This window comes from Felis catus, chromosome C1 (genome assembly GCF_018350175.1).
Source record: "Felis catus isolate Fca126 chromosome C1, F.catus_Fca126_mat1.0, whole genome shotgun sequence".
Taxonomy (NCBI): Eukaryota; Metazoa; Chordata; class Mammalia; order Carnivora; family Felidae; genus Felis; species Felis catus.
The window spans coordinates 205,132,461-205,148,215 of NC_058375.1; the positions used below are offsets into that span (position 1 = coordinate 205,132,461).

The 15,755-nt window shown below is 45.6% G+C and overlaps 1 protein-coding gene across 5 annotated transcripts in view; it reads right to left on the reverse strand.

Annotated features, from left to right (window-relative positions):
- The window catches only part of EPHA4 (EPH receptor A4), a 153,036-nt gene that overhangs the window by 72,858 nt on the left and 64,423 nt on the right, over positions 1–15,755 (reverse strand). For 4 of the 5 annotated variants that reach the window (XM_019838727.2, XM_019838728.2, XR_002161779.3 and 1 more), the window contains exon 4: positions 9,430–9,585. The exons of the other annotated variant lie outside the window; for it this stretch is intronic. In XM_019838727.2, coding sequence (XP_019694286.1) covers positions 9,430–9,585 — 156 coding nt within the window. The remainder of the gene's footprint in view (positions 1–9,429; positions 9,586–15,755) is intronic. 5 annotated transcript variants of the gene reach the window in all.

The window sequence follows — 15,755 nt, forward strand, 5'->3', positions numbered from 1 at the left end:
CATCACCCTCTGCACTGAGCGTGAAGTCTATTTAAGATTCTCTCTCTCCCTCTGCCCTCCTCCTCTGCTCTCATTTTCTCTATAAAAAAAATTAAAAAAATAAATAAAATACCACATTGCTTAAAATAAATAAAATAAAATAGGATATTCCAAAAAAAAAAAAAAAAAGGCAATCACAGGCTAGAAGTTTGAAAAAATGCAAGCCTGCAACCAAAGCAATGAGATAGTTGATAGGAGAACAAAGTAGCTGGGCTCACGTCAAGAGTGGTTTCCAGAACCCTCACAGACATCTAATACTTAACGGATTTTTAATCACCATTTTAAAATTCCACGCCCGAGCCACGAAATTAATTCTGGACGTGGAAAGAAACATCCCCCGGGAGCGTGGGCAGAAGCCTGACTCTTAAATGATCAATGTCTTCAAATGCTGCGACTGTCACCCTACAAAAATGCCAAGGCAACAAGTAAAAGACGTCTCTTCTGAGGAAGAGGGGCCGTGGGTCTCGAGTTCCACTTCATAAGGCTTCATTAATCATGTCCAACTTTTGGACTGTCAGTGATACTTCAGTGCCTTAGCCGTAAAACCTTCCACCCCTTCAGATAAGCCTGTGTTAATCTCTCTCCGGCTGAAAGACAGGCTAGAACACAGAGTCAACAGTTGGGGTGTGTAAGTTTTGCCTGAAACGAAGCCCAGGCTTCCTCCCCCCGACAGTTGTGTATGTTGCCACTGTTAATCGCTTTCTCTCAGTCCCTGCGGCTGTGGGTCAGTTTACACAAAGACTGCTGTTCGGGGACACCTCTTCTGAGATAGATGAACAGTGCAGTTTCTGTGTTTCAACGATGAGTAGAGCCAAAGCGTAACTGCCCGTCATTAACAAATAGAACCATTTGGATGCACCAACCACTTGTTGCTCCGTGAAACATTCTTGGCTGCAATTCTGTCCCTGCCTCTTTTTCTGGCGTATCTATTCTCACATCGTCCTCTCCAGACACCTTCGTCTTTACTGGGCTCACGGAGGTTTCGGTTTATTTATTTGAGGACGACTAGTTTATGGCTCAAGTGCTTTAAAAGGAAACTCCCCATTAGTCATGAGGAGGCCACAGTGGGAAAGACAGAGCAGGGCGCTTTGTTCCGTTTCTTCGAAATTTTGAGCAGTTCGCTTTAAAAGTAGCCAGGCTGTGAATTAATTTACATTTCTTGCAAGCTGGTTTTTCATACCTTATCTTATTTCATCCTCATAGTAAAATCTGACAAAGGGCATCAATCAGCCTCGGCAATCTGATGACCAAACCGAAGATAAGAAAAGTTTCGCAAGTCGCCCAAATGAATACGATCCAAATGCGCAAAGGTACTGTGATCAGAAAGTCTGATTCTGGGGCTATAATGGCCCCTGTTACAAAGATACAAGCAATCCAGGGGGGGGGGGGGGAGGAGAAAAAAAAAAGAAAAAAGAAAGCACAACTCTGAGCTTTTTGTGGACCGTGTGGATTCCTCACTTTCTCACTTCCTCCCAGAATCACGTTTCTTCTAGTTGCCTGTCCTTAAGGCTGAAATGCGTTGCCATGACTTCCTAGATGGTGCTCTTGTCTTAGTTGAGTTAACCTCTCTCTCTGGTCCTAACTTCCACTCAAGAGGGCGATTAGGAGTTTCTGTTAAAGGCTTTTCCCCTGGGGTGAGGGGGGCGGGGGCGCAGGGAGAAGGTCACACGAGGGGCGGGGGGCAATCACATCGATGCAATGAAACTCTTCTCTGAGTTCGTCTTCTGTTGAGCTGTAGATCACGTGTAGAATAAGAGTCAACTATGGGAGGAAAATCAAAATACTGAGAGCAAAGAAAGTATCCAGTTCTCACCCCAGGGGACCTCAGCACAATGTATAATTGACCCTGTTTCATAGAAGCATGCTGGGCACAACCACTGTATGACTTCCATGACTAGTGTCAAAAATGCGATCCAGAAATGACAGGGCTCGATTGATAACAAGCCACTCTGACTCATTCATGGTGGTGGAAAAATTGCAATAAGCTGGCTAAATGGCGTTGGCAGAGATTATTCAAGTCTTTCACTTGGGCATATATCACATCAGTGTTCCTCAAACCTATGCACGCTCCAGTTGAATCCACGTTGTACTAGTAATCCCTATACAATGTCCACATCGGACTGCTGATCTGTATAAAATGAGAAGTAGGCTGGAGGGGAAAGAGAAGGCTAAAATAGCATTGTTTTAAAACACACAGTTCGAGGAGAGGACACTTGATCCTTATTAAATATCCTGAAGCTTTTTCAAATTTTATAAACAGCCCAATGGCAAGTGGTCAGACTGGGATCCATCCATTCTCTTCCAATAAGCACTACTTGGTGATCTTTCCCCCTGTAGCCCTAATCGTTTTTGGACAAGAATCACACTCTTGGCCTCTCCAGAGGTGCTTTTTTTCTCTATTGTAGTCAAAATGTCAAAATGACTCTAATGTAGTCAAAATGTAGTCAAAATGTAGTCAAAATGCAATCAGAAAGGGAGAGGCAAGGACGTGGGTTACTCATTACCGATACCAGACTCTGAACCACTGAGATCTACCCAAATAAGCCAACAGGTTCATTTACCTGTTGAAGACTGCATCCGAATCATCAAAATCTCTTTGATTGTTCTTATCTGTTGGGTATGGTCCGAGGACAGGCATATTAATCGGCTTAACAACTGATTACCGGGCGGCATGACCATACGTTACGAACTAAAATCCCTGTCACAGAATCTGGCAGCGGGAGAGTTGGTGTCTCAATCTGAGTTTTTATCCCGCGACAAACGGAATGTAGCATGAAGTTGTACTCTCATTTCACAAATTCGATAAATGACATGAAGCAACAAATTCCCCTGTAAATTTCAGATCCAAGAATTTCCGTAAAAATAGGTTCACAAAAAGGATTGATTACATGGCCGGTAAACTGGGATATGGTCAGAGATCAACGAACGGATCTCCTGCAACACTTATCAACGAAACTGTAGGAATCTTTGGCTTTTGTTTTCACTCCTACACCAACGGGTCTTTCACGACCGCTGACTACACTCTCATTGATCAATTTCATAGAATGTCCTGCCTTCCACCATTATATTGTTAGTTATTGGAAGCCCTAGAGCAAAAAGATATATGCTTTTGGGTGGGGGAAAAAAATGTAGCTTACTTAAAACCGAAGGCTGCCTTTTATGCTATGGTTTATACATCAAAGACTCATGCTAGACATCCCTCCCCAAATCCCTTAGCCAGACTGTTAAGCATGTAAATCTTTGGGGCAGAGAACTGAACCGAACATCAGTGGCACCTTCAAGGGCTTGTTTGAAAATGGATGTGAGATTTCCAAAATTAAAGCGCTTAAAAAAAAAAAAAAAAAAAAGGGTCTCTCTTCTCCTGACCTTGGAAACAAGTAAGGACGATGTTATTTTAATTTGCATTCAAGTTTTAACAACACAGTCACACAGCACCACTGGGATCCACATTGGGTTTCCACTGAAAATTGCTCATCATTTCATTATGGTTCATTATGTTGATAACTGTCAGAAGGCATTAGAAGCGAGGGCTTTGAGTAATAGACCTGAAATGGTAATTTTAAAACAATACACTTTCTGGAGGAAATAACAGTGGTGCACTACATTCAATTAGAAAAGGCAAATGTAGAAACAAAGTAAGTGATGTTCGCTGTTTGGAGCTAAGCTATTTCAGTTTCTCAATAACCTAGGCCTGCAGACCAGCGTTTTCAAATCAGGACGTTTCGTCATAGACCTTGGGAAATTTGCCCTCATTAGCTCTAAGCTCCTCCAGTATAAATTGTCTTAAAAGCTGCAAATTTGGAGTATTTTAGGCCACGTCTGAGGATCAATCAATCACTCTTTGTTTGTTTGGCACAGCTGACTGAATCATTCAAGGCCGTTGACTTGGAGACAGATTTGTGAAGACCCCTCAAGTTGGCAATCCAAAATCATAATCTCTTATTTCACAGAGTGCTCCAATCAGGAGGCTCTAATAAGTTTCATCCAACAAGGGAAACAAAGAGCACCCCAAAGCACAAGGACAGATTTCCAACTGAAACGTACAGAAAACCATTCTGGTAATGGTGTTCAGAAGTCAAGGTGGCAAAATAACACATTAGCTTTTCCTTCCCAGATATCCGAAGCCAATTTACTTCTTCTAGAAGGCATTTTTGTCTAGGACATTTTGCAACACAGTAAGGGGTTGGCAAGTCACCTTAAATATGATATAGGTTCGGTCTCCCGGGGAGGGAAAGACCTTTCTCACTATCGTCACTGAACAAGCAACTAAATAACTAAGGTAATCAAAAGGCTTCCTGCACAGGCATGTAGTTGGCTTCTCCCACCACTGCTGACTGTCAGACCACATTCCTGACTACAGAGAAAGGTTAAGAGGGAGGTGAAAGAGATCTGGAGGGGAGGGGCTGGTTATCAGTAGAGTTAAATGACATGAATCTCTTTAATAAAAATCACATTCAAATTCCCCCTGAGAAATGATTCACGAGATCAAAATTTCTTCATCAGCTTGAACGGCATCCTTGTGTGTAGACAGGTATGGGAGTCTGTGTTGCTGGCAGTCACAAAAACCCTGTCACCTTTCTTGACTGATACCCGTGTCTGAGGTGAACATTGACATTTCCACGCTGAGGCAGTAACCTGGTGGGGACTGTGGAAGAAAATACAAACAAACAAACAAACAAACAAAGCTCCATGGTGAGTGTATTTGATGATGTAACTCCAAACCAGGTTGGGTTTTCTTCTGGGAGACAAAGGAAGGATTCAGTTTCCATCAAGGGGGAACGTCCCCCACCCTTGAAATATCTTCCTAGGGTCACCACTGAGCTGGAGAATAGGTCTGACAGTTACAGCCACGGAAAAGAGGGCCAACTGTCTCCTGCCATCCATCAGGAAGGATCTAAATCCTCACCACCCGAAGATGGTCCACCGACCAGCAGAATCAGCAATAGCTGGGAATTTGTCACAAATGCGGCCTATCAGGCCCAACTTCTCCTGCTAACCCCTAGGTGACTTCCGGGTGCTTCCTACGTGCATTGATATTTAAGAAGCATTTCTTCTAACTCTCTATTCTAACCGGGGTGCGGATTATTTTCTCGAAAATATTCGTGATGCTTCCACGGAAATACAGCCTATCCCACGGGCGGCCATTTATGCTAACCTTAACCAGAAGCGCCAAGAGAGGCACTCCTAAAGATAGTGTTTATTGGCCATTTAATCCTTTGAAGTTCTCAAGCAGCGTGCATGGTATGAAGACCTTCTTAGGTGTTTCCTTCTAAATTAGCCGATGCTGCTTGTGTTCACCTGGTCTAATCGTTCTCCGAGTGAACAAAAACCTGATTTTACAAACCAGTGGAGCAGTCTCTCTTTGGCTAGAAGAATGAGGCTCAGATAGTGTGTTTTATTTCTTCATTAGCGTGCCGTCACAGTGAGCGATCACTAAATGCAGGGCTGCATGAGAATGCTGGAGTTAAAGATAGCATAATGAACAAAGAAGGTGCCTGATTATCATGGCTGTCAGCACAAGGGAATTGGCTTTGTCACCTGGCTTAACCAACTGGTAAGAACTGATTAAAGGCTGGAGTCGGTTTGAAAGGATCCCTGATGTTTATGTTCCTTTCTCTCCCCCACATCTTGTCAAAAGAATCCGATAAAGCTGGGGCGGGGTGGGGGGGGGCGAGGCAAGGGGGAAGGGCTTCATTCTGTGGGTTATTTGAACAGGAGGTTCTTGGAGAAACTCCCACTGTCTTCTCTATTGAAATGCCTACTAAGTGCCGTCCAGGACTTTCTGCGATGGCAAAAATACTCCACAGAGGAGCTGTCCAGTATGGTCACCACTGGCCCCATGCGGCTAGGGAGCCCTTGAAATACGGCACAGCATAAATTGGAAACTGAATTTTAAATTTAAAGAGTCATATGTGCCTAGTGGCTACAGTATGGGACAGTGCAGGAAGGGAAAAACCTAAAGTGAGCTGTAAAGTAGAAGAGACTATAATTCTGCTGCTTAATTTACTAGTAAACCTATTAGCAAAATATGGTCACCCCCCCCCCAATTATCCTTGTCTCCAAGGAGGTCTTAAGAGTCTTATGTCGTTAATGTTTATTAAATTAAAAAAAAAACGCTTAAAAATAAACTCTGTAGAGAAGTGGGCTCAACTTTGTGTTTACAATGCAATTACGGGGGCAGCATTGGAAAATGCTGATGCCTGAATCTTATCCCCAGAGATTCTGGAGTCTAGTGCAGCCACTGGGCAATTCAATTGCACGGTCAAGTGAGAAAAGCACCATAGAGAGGCAGTCAGACGCGCTGGCAGTGTGGTGTGGACGTGGTTTGGGGGAGGAAGTGACCAGCTGGGGACACGAGAAGGGACCAAACATTTGCCAGATCCCTACCGTGGGCCAGACCTTTACAAATATTTTCTTGTTTCATTCTCAAAACCACCCGACAGGCAGATCATGAGAATCCCAGCTGACCGATGGGTAAGCGGCGTCGAGGGGTTGAACAACCTCAGAACTTTGTGGTGTTAACAGCACCGTGCTTCCTCCTGGCTCGAGTCAGAGGGACGCAATAAACTTAGAATAACACAAAGAGCTTGAGTCAGTCAAGTGTAGGCGGAGTACTAAGAGGATGGACCGGAGGGAAAAAGATCACATATTGCGTCGCTATTTTCATGGGTCTTTTATCAGGGACACAAAAAGCTGCCGCTTTTCCTTCCTTCACGTTATTGAAAGCAATCGCCGACAAATGCAAAAGTTACTTTAGCTCCGAAACTTTTTGATGCCCCCCAGTTGCTAAAACCCCTATTTTCTTTTTCTCCTTTGGACCCTCAAGATACGGCCAGCAATTTATGCCTACGCAAACATTAAATTCCAAGGGCTCGGCTACCACACTGACACACGCGGCAAAGCATTCCAGTAACTCAGGCAGGTGGTGACCTCTGGGGTCTCCCTAAACTGCTCCCACGTAGCAAGGTGCAGTAGTTACGTGATGGGCCCGTGGTCCTAGAGTGCTGGTGACAGACCGGAATCATGAGACTGAAAATGCCTGGAGGCAAGAGCCAGACCATCTTGCCATCAAAGGTGAATCTTATGAGGTTCTTAACACAGTCGGGCTGCAGTCTGGGGAAGGTTCTATCTGTGTGGAAAGACAGACTGCCTGAGGCAAGGTGAAGGCAGCCATCACACGGTCTGGCCCCGATACTGCCCTTTGAGTGTTCTGGTGCCCTAAAATCCCACACCCAGGGAACTGTTGGCAGCCGGTGTGGTCAGAGGAGGAGAGTTTACCTGATCCCACAGAGTGGAACACGGGATGAGGATACTCGGGTTGGAAAACTAAAAGCCTGGGACTTGAGCTTATCAAACATCATGGCCATCTAGAGAAAGTACTTAGTCTAGGGAAGGAACACAAAAAGAAAACGAGGAAGTCTTTGCCCATTTACGCTTACACCCAAGGCCGGCCCTCGTATTCTCCTTCCGTCAGGAGGGAGTTTGAGTTCGACCCGGGGAGGGGAGTGGGCAAGAGAGCGTGCCTGTGATAAGAAAAATGTGAGCCTTCTGCTTGTGCGGCTCTATCCCCAAGCTGGGGTGGGGTCCTGGGCTCCTGCTTAACATCTCTGAGCTGGCAATTACGTCGTGTATAAACGGAAAATAATGCCTATTTTATAGATTTGGTTTACTATGAGCCCTGTGATGAGGTGTATTGAAAGTGTCTGATACATTACCTGGGTATCATAAAATGATTCTTCTTGTGTTTTTGTTTTGTTTTTTAAGTTTATTTATTTACTTTGAGAGAGAGAAGCGAGGGCAAGCTGGGGAGGGGCAGAGAGAGAGGGAAAGAGAGACAGAACCCAAGGAGGGTCCACACTGCCAGCGCAGAGCTCAGTGTAGGGCTTGAACACACAGAACCATAAGATCATAACCAGAGCTGAAATCCAGAGTCAGATGCTTAACCGACTGAACCACCCAGGCACCCCGTTCTTCTTCTTCTTTTTTTTTTTTTTTGAGAGAGAGAGAGAGGAAGCTCACGTGTGTGAGCAGGGGAGGGGCAGAGGGAGAAGGAGAGATAGAATCTCAAGCAGGCTCCACGTTCAGCCCAGAGCCCGACACTGGATCATGACCTAAGCCGAAAGCAAGTCAGACGTTCAACTGACTGAGCCACTCAGGCGCCTCTGTGAAATGGTTCTTACTGTTGTCGTCGTTTATAAAAGAAACTCTGGAGGGTCCGGTAATCTCAGTCCAAATTTAGGATGGATCTGGAATCTCTTCCCACTCCTTTTAAGGCTGATACTTGCCTTAACCAGACAATGGCCTCACAGCCAGAAAATACTTCTATCTGGAGGGATGTTGGCTCCAGGCCAGCCAAGATGGAATTTGTAATAGGGAACAAAACAGTAACAGCCATAAGCACAGTAAACGCTAAAATATACTGAGTAGCGTCACTTTTTGCATTTCTACGCTAACAGGGCCCACAGGACGGTGCTAAATACCAACAACGATGACGGAGGTACTATTTTTAACTCCATTCTACAGATGAGGAACCGGAGACGAAACTTAGGAGACTAAACTGCCAACCTGCTCTTAACTGTGGGGAGGGAGGGATGTTGGAAACAAAGACAGAACATGTGCGAACCCTGCGTGCCTGGCTCTGTCCCTCGACACACTGACTCACGCGATGGAAGCACCATGAGTGGAACGCCTGGGCACCCCCCCTCCCCGCTGCCTATTCTGGTCAAGGTCACAGCCACGGCAGGGTCTGCGAAGCCCACAGTGCTGGTGGAAGCAATGGCAACACTAGCAGCTTGGTCTGCAGAAAGTGGGAGAACAGACTTCCCTGCTCCTCTGCATACCAAGGGGCCAACCCCATCCATTCATTAGCCCGGCATGTACTGAGTGCCTATCATTAAACAGGCGTTTATTAGGACCCGGGCCTAAATGTTATGAACACAAAACTATGAGGAAAGAGGGAAGAAGGGTAATGACAACGCAAGCCATGACCTCAGTGCCCAAACTGAAACCACAGCCCACACGTGATCCCGTCCCCGGAACCTTGCCCGGGACCTGTCTCCCCCGCAGCTGTCAGGCTTCCCCAAGACTCCCGAAGGAGACGGTAGAGCCATGTATAAATTCCAATCTCAGCTCTAATCGCACTGCCGGGCAACCCCTGAGAGCTCCATCACTGCTCCAGAAAGTGGCCTGTGGTCAGCTGTGCGTTTTGAAGGCGACCCGGACAGCGAGACGGATCCTTCCTTTTCATAAGCATTCCTCCTGCTTTGAGTAACAAAAGATTTCACAGTCGATCTAACTTGCCCCCTGCCTGGTCATCTTGGGAGAAGACCCAGCCAGGCGGGAACGACAGCCGTTGGCATCGAAGAAACGAGACAGAAGCACACAACTTACGGGTGCAGGGCATAGAGGCCGCGTCGTTGTCGGCTCTGAAAAAGCCTCGGTCACAGGTGCACGATGTGGCTCCTTCCCAGACAGAGTAGCTGTGGGGCGGGCACTTGGCACAGGTGGCATCCGTGGAGAGGGCCTTGTAATAGCCAATTTTGCAGGCTACGGGAAAGAAGGAAACACACACCAACATAAGCCACCACTAACAGAGCAGAGCAAAACGTCACCTCCTTGACCCAGCAGAAGGGGGACGTTTCTGTGAATCGCTAGTGATCACCTGGCTTGAGACGCAGGTAAAGCAACGAAAAACATTAATCGGTTACAGTCATTCTTCAAAGGTCATTACATTCCCGGTCAGGTGGCAAGGAGCCCGACGGGAGACATTTTCTTAAAACCAGCGGTATCGGTCAAATTGCAGCTACGTTTCCCGAGGGCTTCTTGCGTGCAGGTACACTGCTTACATGCAGGATGGTGTCCAATCCCGATGAACAGCTTGCGCACACGTACTGTTATCAGCCCTCCCTTGGAAATTTGGGATGCTGGCTTTGAAAAGTCCATTCTTGGTGGCAGACCACGCGACAGGTAAAGGTCAGGGACCAGCTTGGATGCCAAGTGTTCTCTCCCCCAAACCTACGCTCTTGGCTACATGCTACGGAATCTGAGAGCGTGGTCTTGAACCAACAGCCGGAAGCGTATCCAAACGCTCCCAGAAAAGTTATCGGTGATTATTTCCTAATTACCGGTACAGAGGGAACCAAAGCAAAAGGCCAACAAAGGCAACGAGGCATGAAAGAAAAGAGTTGGTAAGACACGGGTCACGGTTTCAAGGGAAAGTAATATAAAGTACCGACCGTAGATTCTGGACTATAACATACTAAGATTTTTTTTTTTAAGATCAGCCAATATTTTATGTTCATTTTCAGATTAATAAAACCCTCTTGTTTTCCCCTGTCTCTATTTTTTCAACACCCCCCTGCCTCCCTATGCTCACACACCCTATGTGGCTGCTGCCGAGAACATGGGCCATATAGTTCTTTATGCACCTGACATGCTTTCCATGACTTCATCTTCGCAAACATCACGCTGACACCAATGGCAGCTTTTCCTAATGTGGAAAATCTCAATAATTCTGGGAAACCTCACAATAAAAAATAATTAATAGGGCCTTGCTCCCCCCCCACCCCGTTTCTCCCCTCTGCCCTTCACCATCACCTCCCAAATCTGTCTCCACTTGAAATAAAAATTGACCAACACCATCAGTAGTAAACCCACAGCGACAAGGCCATGAAAAATAAAGTTGTTTCTGGCAACCAGAGGTTTAAAAAAAAAAAGGTGACAGATACCCACCACCTTTCCAGTACGATTCACTTTCAATGTTGTCCATTTATCTCGTCCTTAAGATGTTCCTAACTATCGGGGCGCCTGGGTGGCGCGGTCGGTTAAGCGTCCGACTTCAGCCAGGTCACGATCTCCCGGTCCGTGAGTTCGAGCCCCGCGTCGGGCTCTGGGCTGATGGCTCAGAGCCTGGAGCCTGTTTCCGATTCTGTGTCTCCCTCTCTCTCTGCCCCTCCCCCGTTCATGCTCTGTCTCTCTCTGTCCCAAAAATAAATAAACGTTGAAAAAAAAAATTAAAAAAAAAAAAAAAAAGAAAGATGTTCCTAACTATCAAAAATACCAGCTGGGAGAAGAACCCATTAGGCATTTGCCATCAGCCTGACCACGAAAGGAGACCGACCACGCCAGAAACCCAGCGGGTTTCACTCGAATGAGGAGACAACAAAAGAGATCCGCAAAACTGCCGTGATTCTCTGAGGAGATATGGCCACGTTCCCTTGTCTCATTACTCATCCCTCAAGCATCTGTACGGCTCCCAGTTGGAGTCTATTCCTCCCCTTTGAACAGCCTGTTGGTATTTTCTTAATCAGGCTCTGGTAATGGCAAGCGGAAAGGGAGTTTAGCAGAAGCTCTAGAAAGGCACACGGTTCTTTCACTATTATTAACTAAAGTTGTTTATGGAATTTCCTTTAACGAGCCAAAACTTTATGATGTGTGGAGCACCGACAATAAAAGTGCTAGGAGATCAATCTCTCCCTTATTTGCTTTCGTCTTTCACTGGACCGGAGAATCTTAGAAAAACAGGTTGCTCCAATGACTGAGATTTATGTGTCTCAAGTTTATACCCATCACCTAATTAGGGATGGTTCAATATGCAAGGTGCTTTTTGGTCATGCTTAAGATGGCCCTAGGGTTTCGACTAAAATCAGAAACACCAGCTTGGGGAGAAAGATGCACTGAGGGTCAAGCTTGTCCTTCCCACATCAAACACAGCGAGTCCCTGAACTCAGAAACAAATCCACTGGGTCCTGGGGGGTTACTGAGTCACAGCCAACAAAGGCAAGTTGTGGAAGCGTGCTGCCAGGTCTGGTAGAGCTAGGACTGAGGAGAAGGCATAAATTGCTTTCTTTTTCCGCATCTGGATAGTGGATTGAAATCCCCCAGGTTCCCGGCGCACCTGGGTGGGGCAGTCAGTTAAGGGTGGGACTTGGGCTCGGGTCATGATCTCGTGGTTTCGTGAGTTCGAGCCCTGCACCAGGTTCTGTGCTGACAGCTTCAGAGCCCAGAGCCTGTTTCTGATTCTCTGTCTCCCACTCTCTCTGCCCCTCCCCTGGTTGTTTTCTCTCTGTCTCTGTCTCTGTCTCTGTCTCTCTCTCTCTCTCTCTTTCTCCCTCTCTCTCTCCCAAAACTAAATAAACATTTAAAACAATTTTTTTTTAATTCTCCATGTTCTTGATGATCCTTATGCACCTCCATTTCACCAGGCAGCAAAACCTAAAAACTCACAACGGAAGTGGAAGAGTGACAAGAAAAATTGGCCTACGATTTATTCACCGCAACACGAAAACAGAGCACGTCGAGAAAGGTGTAAGGAAGAGAAAAACAGACTATTGCTATTTCGTCAACTTCTATTCTGATCAGACTACTTCCAGTTAAAAAATTAAATTCAGGGCTCACAGAAGTCAAATGAGAGGATGTCCTGAATTTCCTAAAGTTCAAAAATTAGTTGTATCTTTATGTTAATTTCGGGGAAAAATGAGATTGCAAGTTTATAGTTTGTCTACGTTTCCTTGAAGCTGGTAGGAATGTGTTAGCAAGAGTTAGGTGTATGTGAATTCATTTGTGGAATACGGAGTTTTATACCCATTTGGAAAATTGAAGGCTGTTTTTTTTTTGTTGTTGTGTTTTTTTTTTTTCAACGTTTTTTATTTATTTTTGGGACAGAGAGAGAGACAGAGCATGAACGGGGGAGGGGCAGAGAGAAAGGGAGACACAGAATCAGAAACAGGCTCCAGGCTCTGAGCCATCAGCCCAGAGCCCGACGCGGGGCTCGAACTCACGGACTGTGAGATCGTGACCTGGCTGAAGTCGGACGCTTAACCGACTGCGCCACCCAGGCACCCCTGAAGGCTGTTGTTTTTTAAACGCACTGACTATTTTTACTCTCTTTTCCTCTTGCTTTTACAAGCGCAAGGAAAAATACCACACTGTCATTGTGCTATTCTCGGCCACCCTTGCCGCCCTTAACACATTCCTTTGTCTTCAACTACATTAAGACCACGTTATTAATATTTCAGCATTCTTAGAAAGGCTCTCTCAAAAGACAGGAGTGGTTTTTCATGCACGCGGCCATTGTGCTGCCTACGTTCAAAATGACCTAGTAAATTGATGGTTAGGTACGTTTCCTTGCTCTTGTGGTTCACAGTCGTCTAGCATTCGGTGCATGAATGTGGAAGTAGATCCCATATTTATTCACCACCTATTTGCATTTTTAAAATGTCACTACATCTTTCATTCCAAACAAAATCCCCACGAAAGGTGTATGTGGTCTAACAAGCATTGACATGTGTTGTGATTTTCCTTCATTCTCCCAGAGGTGAGAACTATTCCACTGTATTTTTTTTTTTATGGCCGGGGCTTGGGAAGCAAGTTAGGAGTGAGTCAAATTGTACACTCTACACCCAAGAGCGTGTGTAATTCCTTCTGCCCCCTCGCTGGAGTACAGTAGGAAGGAGAGCCTTATTTGGCCTTTCAGATACGTCATTGTGGGAGGATGAGTTCACGTGTGCAGTGAAAACTCTGAATTCACTTCCTTTAGTTTTGCGGTAAAGAGCTCTTTCTGCTGACTCTAACAAAAGGAGAAGACAAGTGAGGACAAGAAGAGAAAGCAAAACTCTTTTCTTTCATTGGCTCACCCAGTGCCATAACGGGTTGCATTTTAAGGATAGTCTTCTACAGAAGTTTCCCTGTGGAATACTTACACATCGTAATTTCCGGTGAAACACAAAACCAAAATGTTCTTAAGATGATGTAGTACCTCCAGGATTTCTCGGTGCACAGATGATTGACACGAGGTGCAATGCCAAATTCAAGGAGCTAGTTAAACCCACTCTTTAAAAACATTGCATATAGATGGTGTGGTCGTTTTCCCCCTTCTTAGAGAAATAAAGACTGTCTTTACAGTTCGTTTTGAAACCTTTCTGGTTGCAAGAATATCTAACAATAACAGCACCTGTGATGATAGATCAAGCACTTAAGGTGTTCATAGGCATCATTTCACTTCATCTTCACAAGGATCCCTTGAGCTTGAGACTTTATCACTATGCGCGTTTTGCAAGTGAAGAAACTGAGGGTTGCAAGTAACTTGCCTGAGGTCACACAATTAAGTGGAAGTCAGTATCTAACCCCGGCTCATGTGCTGATGAAAGTTTTTACGCACTGACCGCCAGCAAAAATCCGACACAGATGGAACAGAGTACAAAAGAACTGAGGTTGGTCCCGGCTTCCACTTGTGCCCCCAGACCATCCTGGCGTTGTTTTCACAACCAGTGCTATGCTCTGCAACCTGCGAAGCAGTTTCTAAAGGCTCTCAGAGCTGCACTGGCCGGTGCGACGGCTTTAGGCCATAGGCAGCTACTGATCTGGTCCAAAGCAGGCTATAAGCGTTAAATACAAGCTGGATTCCAAAGGCTTAGGGCCGCAAAAGCAAAGTCTCTTATTAATAGTTTTTATATTGATTACATATTGAAGCAATAATGCAGGGGGGTATAGCAAGTCAGAAAAATGTACCATTAAAATTAATTTCGCATGGTAGATCTCACCTTTTTTTTTTTTTTCATGTGGCTACGAAACTTGAATTATCTAAGAGGCTTGCAATCTGTGTCTGTTGGACAGTGCTACTCTCAAAGTCCCTCATAGTAAGGCGCCTGTGGCTGCACGCATGTGCACAGGGACTCTCGTAAAGGCGGAGCGCAGAAAGTGCTGGGACACGGGTCACAGTCACCCCAGCACCTTTATAAGGTTTAGCCTAAGCCCACCTCAGAGAATCAGAGAATCGGGTCAGTTTCTATTTAAGCGCTGCTCTCAGGCACCTAGCTAATTTGAAAAACCTAATTTTGGCCCAAGTACTCATAAATAGGCACAAAAGGGTTAAAAATTACCTTCCTAGGTAACAAATTTGCATTTTAATACAGAGTGTCCTGAAGGTCAAGGCTGAAATTTTAGTAGTGGCTCTCTGGGGGAAATTTGAACCTTGGTTTTTTGTTTTGTTTTGTCTTGTTTTGTTTTAAGTTCATTCATTTTTGGGAGAGAGAGAGACAGAGAGAGAGGGAGAGTGAGAGGGAGAGAGAGAGAGAGGGAGAAAGAGGATCCCCAGTGGGTTCTGCACTGAGAGCGGAGAGCCCAAGGCAGAGGCGAACTCACCAAGGGCTGGAACTTTACTAACAGGGAGATCACGACCCCAGCCAACCCACTGAGCCAAGGCGCCCAGGAAATTTGAACCTTATATGCAAACTCGTCTCCAGGGAACAGATGGCGCTGGGGAGAGCCCATGGGTCCCTCCAGCCTCTTCGTGTAGGCATGCTATTCCGCACACACTTCCAAATAGGTTTTATGAAGACACTGTGGACTGGCTCCACAGTAGGTCTGGTAGGTTTAGGAAATCTACTTGAGAAATCTCAGAGTCACTTTTAAAGGGCATTATCCAACTCAGTTCTCTGATTAACTGTTTACTGGCTAGACTATTATATGAATGATGTAAGAAAAACTGATGGGAAAGGAAAACAATCTGTCAAATAAGGTGTCTGCTTTGCGGTGTTTATAACAACGCAAGCCCCAGCCATCTTCGGGGAAGCCCTGAGCATAAACTGTTTTCCCACTGCATAGATGGGAAAACTGAGGCAAACAAAGTTAAGGATTTGTCCCAAGCAGGGTTGATTTTCTAACCTAGGCGGTGTGGACTGAATTAATGCACTCATGGGGGAGGACGGCGAGAGAAA